General features: G+C 39.9%; 1 protein-coding gene and 4 non-coding genes across 5 annotated transcripts in view; 2 read left to right on the forward strand and 3 right to left on the reverse strand.

Annotated features, from left to right (window-relative positions):
- LOC130222707 (gastrula zinc finger protein XlCGF57.1-like) overlaps nt 1–14745 on the forward strand; it is a 42328-nt gene extending 27583 nt beyond the window's left edge. The window contains exons 4-6 of the mRNA XM_056455235.1: nt 11054–11185; nt 12812–12954; nt 14725–14745. Coding sequence (XP_056311210.1) covers nt 11054–11185; nt 12812–12954; nt 14725–14745 — 296 coding nt within the window. The remainder of the gene's footprint in view (nt 1–11053; nt 11186–12811; nt 12955–14724) is intronic.
- Nucleotides 7213–7284, forward strand: trnap-ugg (transfer RNA proline (anticodon UGG)). Its single transcript has one exon. It is a non-coding gene; the product is annotated as a tRNA-Pro (tRNA).
- On the reverse strand, nt 8702–8783 carry trnas-uga (transfer RNA serine (anticodon UGA)). Its single transcript has one exon. It is a non-coding gene; the product is annotated as a tRNA-Ser (tRNA).
- trnah-gug (transfer RNA histidin (anticodon GUG)) lies at nt 8911–8982 on the reverse strand. Its single transcript has one exon. It is a non-coding gene; the product is annotated as a tRNA-His (tRNA).
- trnak-uuu (transfer RNA lysine (anticodon UUU)) lies at nt 9613–9685 on the reverse strand. The gene has a single exon. It is a non-coding gene; the product is annotated as a tRNA-Lys (tRNA).
- Nucleotides 14746–19872: the final 5127 nt, after the last annotated feature.

Consider the following 19872-nt stretch of genomic DNA (forward strand, 5'->3'; position numbering starts at 1 on the left):
AATAACAGTTACTATGGGTTTTCTAGGACCCTCAAGTCCAGCTGCTTCACCCTCAAGTCCACCTGCTTCCATTTGACCAAAACGCTATCTTTCTCCCAGGTGGTCACATCGCTTCTGGTGATGATTCCTATGGGCTAATCGACAGCACTCTGCTATATATTTAGTGCTTCGATTTCCCACTGCAGACGCGCCATCGAATAAAAGAAAACTGTGACTTGATAGGGCTTCTGAAGGATTGCAATGATTAGTACTACACAGAACCGGCAAAGCTGACGTAAGGAAATTCGCTCTAAACCCTCCTGGTGCAACCAGCTTTGCAATAAAAGCCACTGTGAAAGGCATGAAAACACAAGTGGAGAATGCGGACATCGATCCAGCTAACTCTAGCATGCTAAGCGGGTGCTCTACCATTTGAGTTAATTCCCCTTTTCACAAGCCAAATTGAACATTTTAGACGTGGTCAAAAAAGAAAAAATAAGATCACATCTGTTCTGTGGTGGCTTCTTTGCCCTGCCTGCCATTTAGTCGTCAAATTGCTTAGAATAGCGTGCTTTTCTTTTGAAGGCCCTACCTAGTCCTGCTCCAGTAAATGTGTGAGGAGCCCTGCATGCCGAATGACGAGTTACTCAGAAATCAATGCACATTGGCCTTGCCTTGGATGGACCTTCTGCTACTTTCCTGCAAGGCCATTTTTTTAATTCATCATCTTCATGTCGAGCAGCAGCTCTATATCATCTTAAGGTTCCATGGTGTAATGGTTAGCACTCTTACGTTACGTTAGCAGGCTTACGGCCATACCACCCTGAGCACGCTAGAGGGAGCTAGAGTGAAACAGGAAGTGTGAGGCTGCAGACGGGAGAGAAAGGCTCTCCCTTTGTTTTGGTTTATTTTGAGTTTATTTAATAGTTTTTCTTTGGTGATAGTGGGCATTTTTTGATTTTTTTGTTTTTAAACCACCTGACAGCAGCACGTGTGCTTGCTGGAAGGTGGTTAGCACTTTTTTTTTTTGAGAGAAAATGGACTCACAAAGTAACAGCACAGATTTGTTTGAAGAAGCACGAGGGGAAAACATCTCAGGACGGACTGGAGAAACACAGCACTGGATTAAGAGGGGAAGGACAACTGGAAAACAACGTTGGACGGGAAGGAGGAAGAAACATGGCAAACAAAGAAAGACAAGAAAACCAACAACAGGAGAGGCAACAAGAAAGAAGTGGAAAAAGGTACATGAAGGAAGCAACGGTGGTTCTAAATGTGGACAAAGTTAAAGAGGTGAGAGTTTTGGAAATAATTAATGCAGTAACTGAAAAGTGTGGACTTGGAAAAATTCTTGCGAGAAGGCCGAGACAGGACAAAGAATATGAACTAACGTTAGAAAATGCGATAAACTGATGGATGGACTAATTATAAAAGGAGAAACCTGTGAAGTGAAAATGCTACAAAATAGAGACTATGTGGTTTCCTTCATGCATTTGCCCGCTTACCTGGATGATCAATTAATTTTAGATAAATTAGAAGGCTGGGGAGTATTTCCCATAACAAAAATTAAAAGAAGGCTTTATCCGGACACAGAAATAGAAGGTGGAACACGATTTATCAAAGTGAGATTCCCCAGAGAAGTGATATCTCTACCTTACAGCACAAGGCTGGAAACGGCAGAAGGTCAGCAATATTTTAGGGTGATGCACAGCCACCAGGTTAAGACTTGTAGGCTGTGCATGAGCCCGGACCATATGGTCAAAGATTGCCCAGACTTTAAATGCTATAAATGTGAGGAAAGGGGACATTTTGCCCGAGACTGCGATGCCATTAAGTGCCCGGACTGCCAGAATTATATAAATAAGTGTGAATGTTGGATGGAGGAAGAGGAGGAGGAGGATGAGATCCAGGTGAGTGGGCAAATGCATGAAGGAAACAGTGAAAGGGAAAGTTATGAAGAGGAACAAACAACGGCACAAACAATACAAACTACAACAGAAGAAATAACATTGGATGAGGAGAAAACAAACGAAGAAAAGGAAAAAGAAACAGAAACAGACAGTCAACAAATAGAGCATGAAGAGGAGGCAGCATGGACACCAATGGACATAACGTCTAGCTTCAAAAACGTGTTGGATGTAATAGAAAAGGAAGATCTTAAAGAACAAAACAAGGGAGCAGACAGAGAGACTGGAAAACATGAAGAGGAAGTAGAAAAAGACAAAATTGAGAAAAGACAAACAAGACAATCGGCAAAAGCTTTATCAAAAATAGAAACTGCTAGAAAAAAAGGTTTGAAAAAAGGACAACTGAAAAGCCACAACAGATATGATTCTTTGAGAGGTTTGGGAGAAGAAGAGGACTGAGATGACGGCTTTTATTTCCTTTTTCCTTCTTTTAATGGTTTTAAATTGTGTGTCTTTTAATGCAAGAGGTTTAATGGACTTAAGAAAATTCCAAAATGTAAAAGAAAAGTGTAAAAGAGAAGAAATAATTATTTTACAAGAAACAAATTGGAAAAATGAGGTGATGGATGTATATAAAAAAGAATGGGATGGGGACTTTTATTATAGTAATGGAGATGGGAAAGCTGGGAGAGGAGTAGCAATTTTATTAAGAAAGAATGCACTACAAATGAGTAAAGTAATATATAAAGACAAACAAGGAAAATGTATGATTTTAGAAATAAAATATGAAGGGAAAGATATCATTTTAGTTAACGTGCATGCACCCAATGAAGAGAGTGAAAAGAAAAGCTTTTTTAACATATTGAGAAGGTTTTTAAACGACTATAAACAAATAATAGTATGTGGGGATTTTAACACTGTTTTTAGCAGACAGGACATAACAGAAGGTATGGTTTTTAAATCAGACACAGGAAGAAAAGAACTAAAATCACTAATGGAGGAAAAAGGAATGATAGACATTTGGAGAGAGAGAAACGGGAAGAAAAAGGAGTTTTCTAGAAGACAAATAGTAGGGAATTTTGTAACTCAATCGAGAATAGACTATGTGTTATGCACAAGAAATATAGAAATTTATATAGAAAAAATAAAGTACGATGAAACTGTTTTAAGTGACCATAAATTTTTATTGTTTAATTTTAATACAGAAGAAATACAAAGAGGCCCAGGGGTGTGGACATTAAATAGTGACATTTTAAAAAATGAAGACTATGTTAAAAAAATAAAAGGAATAATAGAAAAGGAAAAAGGAAACCAAATATATAATGAAGACAAAAGACTATGGTGGGAAAATGTCAAATATCTGATTAAAAAAACTACAATACAATTTTGTAGAATAATACAAAAGAATAAAAGACACCAAGAAAAAACAATAAAAGAAATCTTAGAAAAAGAACTAGAAAAAAATGAAAAAGACATACAAAAAATAAAAGAAATGGAGGAAAAACTGAAAGAAATTGAGGAAAAGAAATATGAAGGAGCTAGACTAAGAAGCAAAGCAAAATATGTAGTAGAGGGAGAAAAATGCACAAAATTCTTCTTTGATTTAGAAAGACAAAAAGGAAAAGCAGAAACAATAAAGATAATACAAGGAGCAAAAGGAGAAAGCATAGAAGGAAATGAAGACATTTTAAAAGAAATAAAAACATACTATGAGGAGTTATTTAAAACACAGGGAGTTGATGAATTACAAATGGGAAAATTATTAAAACAGATAAAAACAAAAATAGATGAAGAGGATAAAAGAGAATGTGACCAAGAAATAAGAGAAGAAGAAATAAGAAAAGCAATAGAAAGCTTGAACAAAAGGAAAAGTCCAGGAATAGACGGGTTAAATAGTGAATTTTACGTATGTTTTAAAGAAATTTTAATACCAATTTTAACTGAAATTTTTAAAGAAATACTGCAAAAAGAAGAATTAAATGAAAGAATGGGAATGGGATTAATGAAATTAATACACAAAAAAGGAGAAAAGACATTGTTAAAAAATTACAGACCAATCACAATGTTAAACACAGATTTGAAGATTTTAACTAAAATTTTAGCAAATCGATTAAAAGAAGTGATGCCAAAAATAATTCAAACAACACAGGCCTACGCGATAAAAGGAAGAGACATAGCAGATATAACAATGAGCATAAAAGACATCATAGAATATATGAAGGACAAAAAAGAGGAAGGATATATCATAAGTTTGGATTTCGAAAAAGCTTTTGACAGAGTTGAACACCAGTTTTTATTCGAAGTACTTAAAAAGTTTGGTTTTGGAGAAGTTTTTAGAAAATGGATCAGGATTTTATATAAGGGTATTTTAACAAAATTTAAATGTAATGGCTTTTTAACAGAATGTTTTAAAATAACAAGATCGATAAGGCAAGGATGTCCTCTGTCAGCACTCTTATATTCACTTGTGGCAGAATCCCTGGGTCTAGCTATCAGTGAAGAAGAAAAAATAAAAGGAATCGAAATTGAAGTAAATAAAGTAAATAAAATGTTTCAATATGCAGATGACACTACATTAATAGTAAAAGGAAAAGAGAGCGTGAAAGAAGCAATGAAAATAGTACAACAGTTTTGTAAAGGATCAGGAAGTAAAGTAAATGAAGACAAAACGGTTTATATGAAGTTTGGAAAGGAGACAGATTTAGCAGATTGCACCAATTTTAAAGAAGTAGAAGAAATAAAGATTTTAGGAGTTTTAATGGGGAAAGATGCCAGAACAGCTAGAGATAAGATGTGGGAGGGTTTTTTAACAGATATAGAAAGGAGGTTAAATTACTGGAAACTAAGAACACTGACATTAAAAGGGAAAGTTTTGATTATAAATGTTTTAATGGAGTCTAAGTTGTGGCATGTTTTATATGTTTTAGAAATGCCAATGTGGATAGAAAAGAGGTTGAAAAAATGTTTTACTGATTTTTATGGGGAGGTAAGCCACCAAGGATTGCTTTTAATACAGTTGTAGGGGAAACAGACAAGGGTGGGCTAGGTTTAATAGATGTAGAACAAAGGAAAAATAGTTTAAGAGTGAAAAGAATAAAGAAGTATCTAGAAAAAGAAAACAAAGCAGAGTGGAAAAAAACAATGAAATATTTTTTAAACAAATGTGGTCATTTTAACATGGGAGATGGGATTTTATGGATGAAAACAAAAGATTGGATGACAGAAAACTTACCTGAATTTTATAGAGAAATTTTAAGCGCGTGGGGGAACTTTTTAACAAAAGTGCAATATAATCCACATGGAAGGGAAAACATTTTAAACCAACCTCTTTTCTTGAACAACATTTTAAGTCAAGGGAAGGTTTTATTTTTTAAGAAATGGATAGAAGTTGGGATTTTAAAAGTAAGGGACATTTTATATGAATTTAAAGAAGGCTTTTTAACCGAACAATATGTTATAGACACAATGGAGGAGGCCAAAGAGGAATACAACAGAAGGGAAATTGAGAAAAATCTTGACATAAGTAAACAGGCAATTCCGAAAGAATGGATACGAAGCGTAGATAATTTTGAAAAAGAAAAAGAAACAAATGAAGTGTGTGTGAAACTAGGAGAAAAAATACACGATTTTAAAGAGTGTACTGTGAAGAATATTTATTGTTTTTTTAGAGAGAAAGTTTTTAAAGAACCAACAGCAAACAAATACTGGATGGAAAAATACAATGTAAAAGCAAATGAAATATGGGGAAACATGAAAGGAAGGTATGTAGAAACTAAAGTCGATTGTCTAGAATTTTTAATAAGGCACAAAGCAATATTTTCAGATGTCATTTTAAACAAGATAGGGATGGAACAAAGTGGAATATGTAAAGTATGTCAAAAAGAAGAAGAGGGTTTTTTACACACGTTTTTATATTGTCAAGAATTGGAAAGTTTTTTAAAAGATTGTAAAGTTTTAATTAAAGGACTACTTGGAGACTGGGATGAAAATGAAACAGAATGGAGCAGAGTATTGATGTTGGGATGGAATAAGAAAAATGAAAATAAGAAAATTGTCAACCTGTGTATCATGCTGATGAAGAATGCAATGTGGAAAAGGACAATTGTGGCAAAAAAAGAGAAAATTTTGATGGATGTATGGGCAATTTTAAGAAGGAAAATGGAAGGATATGTGGAAAAACTGTATATATATTATAAAAACGAGAAAAATTTAAGAGAACTGCACAAAATTTTGACGAACAAAGCATGTCAAGTTTTTAAAGAAATGAACTGGAATTTACCACAGTTTTAATGTTTTGATTCCAAATGATATTTTAATGTGTGATGTATTATGCTTTACCGTGTAAAATTGTAACTGAAATAATTTTTAATAAAAAAAAAAAAAAAGGCAATACCTGATCTCATCTGAACTCGGAAGCTAAGCAGGGTTGGGCCAGGTTAGTACTTGGATGGGAGACCGCCTTGGAATACCAAGTGCTGTAAGCTTTTTGAATTCCTTCATTTGGCAAAAAAATTTATTTATTAATTAATAATAAAAAAAAAAATACAGGTAATTGAAATTATTTTAATTAAAAAAAAAAAAAGGCAATGCCTGATCTCATCTGAACTCGGAAGCAAAGCAGGCTTGGGCCTGGTTAGTACTTGGATGGGAGACTGCCTTGGAATAAAGATTGGATGAATCTTATTTGAAGTGTGCAGCAAGTCTGAGAATTCGAAGCTAACTATTGTCCTCAGATCATCACGTCTAAGTTTTGAGAAGACCAGTCAGAATTGTTTTACACAACTTAAATGTCACCCAACAAAGACAACCCAGATGGGACTTGAACCCACAATCCCCAGCTTTGAAGGCTGATGCCTTTTCCATTAGGTCAATGGGTAAACACTAGTGTTTGTCATATCTGATGTATGGCTCAGGAAGTTCTTGTTACTCAGAAAACAGTACTTTAGGATCCCTATGCCATATTGCATTCAGACGATCTGATGTGTACACCTAATGACAAAACAGCTTCTCTGAGGAGTTTTCCATTGTTATGTCTTTTTGACCTAAGGGTATGAACCTAGCTTTTTAAAGGTAACACTGGATTGTCTTGCACAGTCAACTTAAAAGGAACTGCATCAAAGACAACCCAGTTGGTACTTTAAACCCTCAATCCCCAGCTTCGAAGGCTGGTGCCTTATCCATTAGGCCACTGGACTGTTTCATACTTACTGTGAACTGTAATATGCCTCCAGGGAGTTGCTGACACACAGAACAAAAACAACATGAACAAAGAGTAGATTGGATTGGTCTGACAGAATTTTTGTGGCACTCCAGACTGCTTCTTCAGGGCTCGTTGGTCTAGGGGTATGATTCTCGCTTTGGGTGCGAGAGGTCCTGGGTTCAAATCCCGGATGAGCCCTGCGACAGTCATAGAAAAAGCAGCGGTGCTGTGCTATCCTTGGTGTTTCTATGTTAATTGTAGCAGCTTTTGCTGTGACTTTAGTGAATGAACAGTTAGTGGACTTCTGATCTAAATCAGTGTAACATGTACAATTATACAGACAAAAAAAAGGAGCGGCAATGATTCGGTTGTTAGATTTGTTTATGGATCTTGAACAACCCACCAGCTTTATATGTAAGCACCATTTTTGTCTTTGTACACAGTCTCTTCTCTGTAGGCACCATGCAGGATTCAAAATGGCCTTTCGCGTTAGGTATCTCGTTACCCTTTTAGTCATAATAGGTAATATGCATGGCAATGCAGAAAGTTAATGACATGCACACACATCTCAAGAAGGTTTTCACAGCTACCGTGTTTCATCCACCAAACATTGCTCCCAAATTGAAGTGAGACCTTCAAAGACAACCCAGATGGGTATTGAACCAACAATCCTAAGTCCCGGAGGTTGATGCCTTATCCATTAGGCCACTGGGCCATTTCGTCAATCATTTGTCATGGATCTTTTGTATGCCTTCAACAAGATGCCAACGCATGGAAAACTGCACTTTAGGATCTCGATGCCAGTTTGCATTCCATCAAAAAAGATGTGTGCAACTAATGGTCAAACATTTTCTTTGTGCAATCATCCACATTCGTGTCTCATTGGTCCTGGGGTATGGTTCTGGCGTAGGGTGTGACTGGTCTTGAGTTTCAAATTCCAAACAAGGCCACTCTCATTAACTTAAAATCACTGCAGCTATTTTCTTGTTTGCATTTCATCATCATCCACCTAATAAGAGACCAGTAGTTGAAAGCCACGAGGTACTTGAAGTCAAGATTTCCCTTACCCCCCGACAATACTTTCTCATCACAGCACAGACCTGCGTCCTCTTAAAAAAAACAGATGCAGGCGTCCTCCAGGAAACGGCGTTTCAGAGCTGTGCCATGCCACTGCTGAGCTGCACCGTGAAAGACCTTGAAGTCATTAGGTGTTACCAAAGCCATGGTCCAAAAGCATGGCCAAAAGCACATTTCGCCTGGGCCTTTTGGAACTGTGCTAGCATCAGTCTTGAAAAGAGCTGTGCATAAAGCAACTCTCCAGAAGCAGATGGAGTGGGGAAAATGTGCCACAAAGGGACAGCCAAAAAGGACTGGGCGACTTGGAAAAAAACTATCAAATCCCAATCTTGATGAGCCGTACAAGATGTTGCTGTCGATTTATTGAACGTTTCTCTAGGCAACATCAGAGTGTAGGGACTACAAAAAAAGCTAAATTGCGACTAGTCGCTGGACTTGAAGTATTCAATATGGGATTAAACACGCAGGCCCGCAACCAAACGTCACAAAAGCCACAGTTCCTCTCACAGAGACAAAAAGCAAATGCAGCTGGCTGTTCCGTAGTCGGCAGGGTTCGAACCTGCACGGGGAGACCCCAATGGATTTCAAGTCCATCGCCTTAACCTCTCGGCCACGACTACGCATGGTGGCAGCTCGTTGACTTTTTCTGCTGAATGTGGGCAACATTGAACGCAGCACAGTTGGGGCATAAATGGCCTGAGGTTGTAAAAAGCGGCACAAGCATTGCTCGCAGTAACAGGAACACGCTGCCGTGACCCGGATTCGAACCGGGGTTGCTGCGGCCACAACACAGAGTACTGACCACTATACGATCACGGCACACCGCTCGCTCACCGATAAGCTTTGCAGCTGCCTGGACACTAAGGGACACTGGTTTGTGACAGTGATTCAAACTGGAATTTCTCTGGCCACAACACAGAGTACGGATGACTGTACGGTCGCGGCAAACCACTGTCGCTCACCCACAGCTGCCTGGTCACTAAGTGACAGGGGCTTGTTTGTGAGTTGCAGAAGAGGATTCCAATTACGTATAGGAGGCTTGAAAGAAAAGAGAACAACAACATAAGTGGACGTGCAAAACAACGTAGTCGGCAGGATTCCAACCTGCGCGGGGAAAACCCAATGGATTTCTAGTCCATCGCCTTAACCACTCGGCCACGACTACAGACGTCTGCTTTCTCTCTCCTGCTGAGGTGGCAACCAAGCACAGGGTCAACAGGGGTAGAGGAAGGTGCACTAGCTCTAGTGCAACTTTTCCGTACAATCTCTGGGAAGCAGGGACAGCATAGCTCTCTAATCTAACAAACTCAGCTAACTTCATGGGCACTCTTTCCACACAAGCTGATGATCTGAATTCAGAGCAACGTGCTCTCACACGCCACACCACAATGGACAGCCACTAAGTGATATGAAAAGAACAACGAGGTCTCTGACAAATAGACAGGCCTTCGCCCAAACAGGGACTTGAACCCTGGACTCTCAGATTAAAAGTCTGATGCTCTACCGACTGAGCTATCCGGGCTCCTGTCTGCTGAAGCACCTGTTTGCGGAGTTGGACCTCTGCAAGCCCCTTGCCGGCTAACAACACTTTCTCATCACAGCACAGACCTGCGTCCTCTTAAAAAAAACAGATGCAGGCGTCCTCCAGGAAACGGCGTTTCAGAGCTGTGCCATGCCACTGCCGAGCTGCACCGTGAAAGACCTTGAAGTCATTAGGTGTTACCAAAGCCATGGTCCAAAAGCATGGCTTAAAGCATATTTCGCCTGGGCCTTTTGGAACTGTGCTAGCATCAGTCTTGAAAAGAGCTGTGCATAAAGCAACTCTCCAGAAGCAGATGGAGTGGGGAAAATGTGCCACAAAGGGACAGCCAAAAAGGACTGGGCGACTTGGAAAAAAACTATCAAATCCCAATCTTGATGAGCCGTACAAGATGTTGCTGTCGATTTATTGAACGTTTCTCTAGGCAACATCAGAGTGTAGGGACTACAAAAAAAGCTAAATTGCGACTAGTCGCTGGACTTGAATTATTTAATATGGGATTAAACACGCAGGCCCGCAACCAAACGTCACAAAAGCCACAGTTCCTCTCACAGAGACAAAAAGCAAAAGCAGCTGGCTGTTCCGTAGTCGGCAGGGTTTGAACCTGCGTGGGAAGACCCCAATGGATTTCAAGTCCATCGCCTTAACCTCTCGGTCACGACTACGCATGGTGGCAAATCGTTGACTCTTTCTGCTGAATGTGGGCAACATTGAACGCAGCACAGTTGGGGCATAAATGGCCTGAGGTTGTAAAAAGCGGCACAAGCATTGGATAATGGATAAATATTATAGAATTAATTTTAGCCTTTTGAAGGAATCACACAACCTACAGCTTAGTTTCAGATGGTCTGTTTAGTGCTTTATAATTCCTTTTAGACCAAATGCCTTAGTTAAAAAGAATTAGTCTCCATAACACACTCAAACATCTTTAAAACCCTCAATTCTGATTTTATATCATGCAATTGCGACTTTATTTCTCAGAATTGTGAGATATAAAGTCTAATATATATATAATCTATTATTAAATAGATTATTATAATAATAATTATATATCTAATATATTATCTAATATTATAATTGTGACTTTATAACTATGAGTTGTGACTTTTTATCTCACATTTCTGACTGTATAACTCAAAATCACTCATTCCTTCTTAGAAAAACTGGTAAATGTCTTGGATTTATACTGACACTGAAAGTGTTTTTTTTCCATAGATTATAGTGCAAGTTAAATTTAAATTTTTTTGTAGTTAAGGAACATTATGAAGAGTGCTCGACTAGCCCATTGCCTTGAAAGTGTGTTTTTTTTAATTGTTTTTTATTACTAATACTTCTGCATTGTACATGCAGGTTCAATGCTAAAATATGTCACAAAAAATGACGAGGTGGCATCATCCAACACTAATCCAGAGGTATCCAGTAGTTGCACAGATGCAGAACCAGGATGCAGCACTGGTGACTGTCCTTCCACCAGCTATGCAGGTACAGGTGCAGTGGCCACAACTGTCAGTCTACACTCCGGCAGAAGTTCTGTGAACACAGGGAGATCACCAGTGCATAAAGAAGTTGAAACTAATGTGGTGTCTCCTACAAGTGCTCTTCCAGCTGATCCTTCTCTCTGGCCATCTCATCTTACAGATTTGGATCGTCTTGAAATTGTAAAGAGAGGACCATATAAAGTAGATTCAGATTTTTCTTTCCCAAAAGACAAAGATGGACGAGGATTTAATTGTATGCAATTCTACCGTGTACTCTCAAATGGAGAAAAGTTTTTAAAAAGCTGGCTCATGTATTCAAAGAACAAAAACTGTGTTTTTTGCTTTGCCTGTAAACTCTTCAGTTCAAAAGACACAAACCTGTCAAGGGAGGGTTTCAGTGACTGGTCCAACCTCAGCAAGACTCTAAGGAGTCACGACAATAGCATAGACCACACACAATCCATGCTGAAATGGAGGGAACTTGAGATCCGCTTAAAGAATAAGAAGACAATAGATCATCAAGAACTGACTCTTTTAGAGGCAGAGAGGAAAAGATGGCGAGATGTCCTCACACGGTTAGTCAGCATCACAATATCTCTGGCATCACGAAATCTTGCTTTTAGGGGCTCTTCAGAACATCTTTATGATTCAAATAATGGGAATTTTCTCAAGGAGGTCGAGCTTCTTGCGCTATTTGATCCTGTGATGGAAAATCATTTGTCAAGAATCAAGGACAAAAGCACACGCACACATTATCTTGGTCAGCAAACCCAAAATGAGCTGATAGAACTTATAAGCAACAAAATACTGAAGACCATTGTGTCCAATATTAACCTGGCAAAATACTACTTCATTATTCTTGACTGCACACCAGATGCAAGTCACAAAGAACAAATGTCAGTAATATTGCGTTCTGTGACTTTAGACCCAAAGCCAGAGATTAATGAATACTTTTTAGGCTATATGGATGTCTTGGAAACCACTGGGTTGAATCTGTCAAATGTGATATTTGACAGGCTTCAGGAACTTCAGATTCCTTTTAAAAATTGCAGGGGACAGGCCTACGACAATGGTGCTAATATGAAAGGGAAAAGTCAAGGTGTGCAAGCCAGGCTATTAAAGAAAAACCCAAGAGCTTTGTTTGTACCTTGCGGAGCACATTCAATGAATCTTGTGATAGCAGATGCAGCGAAGGCATCAAAGGATGCTGTTGGATACTTTGGTTATGTGCAGAAACTCTTCACATATTTTTCAGGATCTACACAGCGATGGAGCATCTTGTTAAAGCATGTCCATCTCACATTGAAGTCCTGTAGTGATGTAAGGTGGGAAAGCAGGCTGCAAAGCATTACAGCTGTCAGATACCAAGTGAAGGAGATCAGAGATGCTCTCATTGAAGTACGGCAAACCATGAATGATTCCGTTGCCAAAGTAGAGGCTCAGGCCCTGGCAGAAGAAGTGGCTTCATTCAGGTTTTTGATATGCACAATTGTATGGTTTGATATCCTAACACATATTAACCAGGTGAACAAGATGCTGCAGTCTAAATCAATGCAAATGGATGTTGCTGTTCGACTCATTGAAAGTGCAAAAGATTCTCTTTCAAAATACAGACAGTCTGGTTTTGCAGATGCTCAGTCAATTGCAAACGAACTCTGTGAGACCCTAAACATAGAGCCTGAGCTTAAAGAGAAGCGGCTGAGAAGCATGAAAAGACATTTTGCCTACGAGACTGCAGATGAGCCCATCAGTGATGCCCTCAAAAAGCTTAAGGTAACGTTTTTTTACAGCATTGTTGACTCTGCTTTGGCATCACTTCAAGAGAGATTAGAAATTTTCACTCAGGTCAAAGAAAGATTTGGAGTGCTCCTTGATTTCAGCCAAGTTCAAGGAATGTCAAAAGAAACGTTACAGAAACACTGCACTGAGTTAGAAAAAACTCTGACACTGGGGGATGCAGGTTCTGATATTGATGGTCGAGAGCTGGCTCAAGAAATCATAAACCTCCCAAAGTTGCCACCACTTACAACAGCTCTGGAGATGCTATCATTTCTTCACGACAGCCACTTGCAAGAGTTGTACCCAAACCTTTGGATTGCTTTGCGCATCGCTGTAACACTTCCCGTGACCGTTGCCTCTAGTGAGCGAAGTTTTTCTAAGATGAAGCTCATCAAAACATACTTGCGCTCCTCTATGGCACAAGAGCGCTTGAGTGGACTGGCAATAATAAGCATCAACTCTGAATTAGCAAAATCATTATCATATGATGAGCTAATTGATGTCTTTGCTGCCAGAAAAAGCAGGGCTGTCCTTTTGTAAATGGTTGAAAATAAGGTAAACTCCTGCAGAAGAAATGTCTGTTTATTTCTTATGTAAAGCATTATCCTTTAATGTAAAGATTTTATTTAGTTTTAAGAATATTTTTTTGTTTTATTAATGAGATTTTGTAAATAGTTGAAAATAAGGAAGACTCTTGCAGAAGACATGTCTGTTTATTTATGTTAAGCATTATCTTATAATGTAAAAATTTTATTTAATGTTTAAGTATAATTTTTGTTTCATTGATGACCTTTTGTAAATGGTTAAAATAAGGAAAACTCCATTCCAAACATTTTATCATATATATATATATATATATGTATACATACATATATACATATATAAATAATACACATAAATAAATACATGTTTCAATGCATATTTTTGTGTATGTGTTTTTTTTTTTTTTTTGTGGTTTTGGTGGGGGCACCACTGCAAAATTCTGCTTAGGGCACCATTTTGGCCAGCAGCGGTCCTGCGTGGTAGACTCTTGATCAGAGTACTGTCTTAATCATATTAAAATCAGAGTATTGGTGTCCATGTAAACGTACTCACTGAAAGTGCCAGATAATATCACAAACTGTCAAAGACAGTCCATTCGTCAACTTTAAGTAGATCCATGAGCTCTTACATTTCATAAGTTTGACGTGCTTTCCCTCTTACACGCAACTTTTGTAAAACATCTGCTGCATGTTGATGTGTCAGAATCCTTGCTTGTAAAATATAGCCATACTGTAGAATGCTTAGTTTAAGCAAATTAGATGAATGCGATCATGCGCGTTGATGAAGCGAGTCGCTCACTACATGTTCTGTACTGCGCGCTTTGCCTTCTATAAGCTACAATACCAAATGCCTGACATTTGTATCCCTCAAAGCTGTTTAGAATTAAACTTTTAGACTTTTAAACAGCGGATGCGGTGCTCAGAGCCGCGGCACAGCGCGCACATGACAGTTGATAATATCATGCATGGCGTTGTGCGTCAACAAGCATCGCTTCTGATGTGCGACCTGCTTTACGTTCTTGTCGCAGCACCAGTGGCACCGGAATTAGGCATCGAAATTCAAATGCTGATTCGGTCCGGTGCATACCGGTTCCAAGGGTTTCGGTACCCAACCCTAGTATCCATGGCCCCCCAGTAGGGACACTGATTCCACTGAGTAATGTGAATGGCGCATTTTGCAGAAATTAATTTGTGGTACGTGTAAAAATGTGTTTCCTCATAGGAGATGACCTCCTATGGGTGAGGCCAGACGGAATCTGCGGACGTTTTTTGCTATTTCTGTGCAGATGGTTTCGAATGCTATGTGAAATACAGCTAATGAAAGTGTGCGGGTTAGGAGCTAGTGGGTGATTTAAGTGTGAAGCATTACGCAGAATGTGAGGGGCATGGCTGTGGTTAGGTTGAAGGGGGCTGTGCAGAAGGAATGTGAGTAGGGAGGGTAGACTGTTGGGGAGGGTTAGTAATGGAGGTGGGTGCTTGGTGAAGGGATGTAGAGGAGAAAAAGGTGGGAATACTGGAAGAGGGGTAATGAGTAGGAAGAGGAAGAGCATTAGGACTTGTAGAGAAAGACTGGGTAGAAATAAGCTGGGTTGAAGAGTGGGGGAGGTTGGAAGGGAGAGAGAATTGAGGAGGATTAAGGGTGGAAGGGATGGCTGGAAGAGTAGGGCTGGAGTTTTCACTGGAATGTGGAGCTGGAGGCAAAGGGAGGGGGGTGGGAAGTCCGAGAGTGGCGTCATAATCTGGTGGATTATCAATGTTTTGGAATGTTTTGGTAGGTTCAGTTTGTCTAGTTCCATGGGATTGCTTTTCTTGGTTGCTTTCTTTAATGCTCCGGAGAGATTTCGTGCATGCAGGGCTGTGGTGGGTTGAGGATAGGGGGTGTGGTGGCAGCGAGCAGTTTTGCTGTCCTGAGGGGACGAAGTTGGTGATGAGATGGATTCATAGAGTTTTAGTAGTTTAATTTTATTGCAGCTGCTGGGGATGGAGATTCCAGTGTTTATGAGGGTCTAGCGGAGTTCGTTCACTGTCATCTTGTTGAAATTGAGGGATGATGATCTTGCGGAGGCGTATGAAGAAACTAGAGGCTAAGGCTAAGTTTTTTGCTAGGCTTCTTATAGTGAGTTTGGATTAATCTGATTGGCAAACTAATGATTGCAGATGAGAGACCATCTGCGGTCAATCATATCACGTGCTCCTCTCGAAATTAGTTTGTGAAACTTAACTAAATGTAGGCTGCCATTCAGACTTAATTGTTGATTTCAAGAATTCAATTGTTAATTTCATCAACTAAATTGCTACTAGTAAAAATTGGTTTGTCCTCCACACACTTCTCCTCCACTGCTACTTCCTCTCTTCCCTCAAACATACACGGTTCTCACTTCTTGATGTAAATAGTGCAGCAGAAACACTCTGCTCCACTTTAACATCCTGCCTAGGTGAGATCAGTCCTGTCTCCACCAGACCAATGCACCCTACTACCTGGCTGTTAGATGGTCTGAGAATGGTTAGTGTTAGGGCATGTTCTGAGATAACCTAGAACAGCACCCAGGGCAACAGAGAGAGCATGGTACAAATCAAAAGCCTCCACTGACCTCAGCAGGTACCAAACCTAGCTGGTATCATTAGCCTCCCGACTCCATTCGACCAAAACCCCATACTACTATAACAAAATTAACACCACTTCAGACATCCGCAAACTATTTAGGACATTTTATACCCTGCTCTGTCCTCCTCCACCAACTCCTTATCAGCTGGCCTCTTTCTTTACACAAAAAAAACACTCAAATTAGCAGTCTATTTCCCACCAAATCCAACCTAAATCTCCATTAAACAACACCCTCTGAAGAAAAATTCACTCTCTTCCTTCACTCCACACTGGCACATTCCCAAACACTTTTAAGCAGGTGTAATAGAGGCCAGCTAGTGAAGTGCTGTGCAGGTAAACCTCACTTCTCTGACCTCTAAAGGTGCTCTGGTGACAGATGCTAGGGGCCATAGTCTTTAGCCTCTTTGTTAGAGCAACTGCCATGCGAAAGGTAGCCGGTTCGATCCCAGCTCGGACCGGGTTGGGTGGTATAGGGCCATAAGGGATTACACAGGCCTGGGTAACCTCACTGTTAAAAAAAAAAACACCACTCAACACCTCATTGGATGAAAAATACAAACCAGTCTCTCTCCTGATTATTGCCAAAACACTACAAAGGGCTATTTTCAACTAAATTTTCAAATGTTTAGCTCACATCAAACTGCCTGAAGGATATTGGCTTGGAAAAAACATCACCAACTGCTTATTCATCTGCTTATATCACCTTCCCTGCAACTCCACACATTCAACACAATTTCTCAATCCAGCTGGGATCATCCACCACTACCCCATGTAGTTTGGTAAGAAATCTTGAAATCTGATTCTGGATGATCAGTTGTCCTTCAAAGAGGACATTGCTAATACAGCTCCATTGTGCAGATCTGCACTTTTCAACATCAGAAAAATCAGACTCTTCTTAACAGATCATGCTGCACAACTTTTAGTGCAAACTCTTGTAATTTCAAGGCTGGACCCCGACAGTGCTCTTCTAGCCGGATTCCCATCCTGCACCCCTAATCCTCTACAGATGCTCCAGAACGCTGCAGCTCATCTGGTCTTCAATGAGTTTCATGTAACTCCTCTCTTTATCTCTCTGCATTGGTTGCCGCTCGACACTCGTATCAAGTTCAAATGACTGGCACTGCCCCCCCGTACCGCCACCTACTGCTGAAGGTCTACATCCCCTGCAGGAGCCTCCAGTCTGGGAGTAAGCGCAGGCTATAAATCACTTTCCGAAACCTTTTCATTGACTGTTCCATACTGGAGGAATGTCTTTCCATTACCAACTAAATGTAAACGTAAGAATCTCAGTCACAAAAAAAAATAAATGAATAAAAAAAATACATAAAAAACATTAATCCATGCACAGCACAATTCATTCACAAAATACAACTCATAAATTCAAAAGAAAAATTGTGAATTTACAAAAATTGGATTTGTGAATTTAAGAGTTGTGTGCTACTTCAAAAAAAATCCAGAGACCTAAGGAGATCACTAAATGTGTCCCTCTGGGGCAGTGGCTTTCTTTGAATACTACATGTGTTTATTGCAACCAAGTTAATCAAGGGTTTTTAACCCTTATAGCAGATGAATCCTTCTGCATGTGTCTAAAATGTATGTCTGGTGCTAAACAAAAGCTAGTGATATTTACAATACACTGTTGTAAATGAAAAACTAGTATCAGAAACAGTATTTGTCTTGTAACATTTGATGTAAGATAGTAACAAACTTACAAGATATTTTAAAACACATAAAATTACCAAGCAGTCTGTTAATGACTTACCCTGAGCATAATGGTACAGGGTGTGGGCCTGCCATCCATGGCAACTGCTCATTGGAAGACAGAGATGGAGCCGTAGAGATGGACCAAATTAGATCATTTAAAAACCTACTGCAACAGTAAAAAACTTTGCTTTTTGCATTAGTTCGCTGCTGTTTTCTGCCCTCTCTCACCTTGCTTTTGGACACTGCACCACCACGCAATCGGGCCACAAAGAACTTTTCATGCAACCTCTTAAACTTAGGAACCGCCGAAACTGCAAAAAACTTCTGCAAACCAACTCTCAGCAGAGTCTGTCACCCTGGTATCCCAGAACAACTTCCACTCACAAGCGAGTGAATCCCAAGGACGTCACTGAAGTGGAGTCACCAACCAATCAGGAACGCTGTGTTTTGTCGAGGCCAGTCGGCGAAGGAAACTCAAACAAATGTTGTCTTTTGCTGATCTGGTGCAAATTGATCTTAAGCAGTTAAAGATAAGCCAAACCTCTGCTTTTGTGGTTTCTGAGGTGTGATTCTAAGATCTAGAAATATAAGCTAAAATTAATTTGGGACGGTTGTCAAATCATTTTCCACAAACACCAGAATTGATAACCACTGCTCTGAGGTACTCAAAATAACCAACTATCATACTCAAAATGAATTGCCTTCATAAAGTTACTTCTCTATGTCAGTATATCCCTCTAAATATTTCTTTACAATATTTAAAACAGTTTGATAATTTAGTGAAATAATATAACAGGAACAATAAGCACCCTAGTTTGCATAGGAGTACATCGCAACAGCCAGTTGATAAAAAAGGGTTGGGGCTTCCTGAGCATTTATTTCACTATTACGCCTTCAGTCTGAGACATCTTGCGCACTGGTCCATCCCTCCTGAGAGAGCTCCATCTTAGTTTATGGTTAAACAAGCCGACTTTTATCATACTTGGGGACTTTAATCAGGCAAAACTCACACATGAGCTGCCTAAATTCAAACAGCACATTACATGCCCCACCAGAGGCAATAAAATTTTGGACCATTGCTACACCACAATAAAGGATGCATATCGCTCCGTTGCCAGAGCAGCTCTAGGACTCTCCGATCACTGCCTGGTTCATCTTATACCAACTTACAGGCAAAAACTTAAAACTACTAAGCCAGTATTAAGGACTGTCAAGAGATGGACCAACGACACAGAGCAGGTCTTACAAGCCTGTTTTGAATGCACTGACTGGGATGTTTTTGAAGCTGCAGCCACAGATCTGGACGAGCTCACAGAGACTGTAACATCATACATCAGTTTCTGTGAGGAGTTATGCATCCCTACCAGGACCTACTTGTCATTTAACAATGATAAACCATGGTTCACACCAAAACTCAGACAGCTTCGTCAGGCCAAAGAGGATGCTTACAGGAGTGGTGACAGGATCCTGTACAATCGGGCCAGGAACACATTGACAAAGGAGATTGGTGTGGCTAAGAAAAGCTATGCCAAAAAGCTGCAAAACCAGTTTTCAGCTAACGACCCTGCATCAGTGTGGAGAGGCTTAAAAGATTTCACTAACTACAAGACACCGTCCCCCAGTATCGACAGCAATAAACATATTGCAAACGAGCTGAATATGTTCTACTGTAGGTTTGACACCTATGACCAGACACCTCACACCCACCCGGACCATCTCCCTACACAGCCATCAACACCACATCACCACAGCCCGGGCCATCGCCCTACACGGCCATCAATACCACATCAACACAGCCCAGACCATCTCCCTACACAGCCATCAACACCACATCAACACAGCCCGGACCATCTCCCTACACAGCCATCAACACAGCCCGGACCATCGCCCTACACAGCCATCAACACCTCCAGCCATCTTCCTCTCCCCCCCTGCTCTTCAGATCAGTGAGGAAAATGTGCGTCAGATCTTCAGTAAACAGAAGAGAAGGAAAGCACCAGGGCCAGATGGTGTCTCACCAGCCTGTCTGAGAACCTGCGCTGACCAGCTGGCTCCCATTTT

Source organism: Danio aesculapii, chromosome 4 (genome assembly GCF_903798145.1).
Source record: "Danio aesculapii chromosome 4, fDanAes4.1, whole genome shotgun sequence".
Classification (NCBI taxonomy): Eukaryota; Metazoa; Chordata; class Actinopteri; order Cypriniformes; family Danionidae; genus Danio; species Danio aesculapii.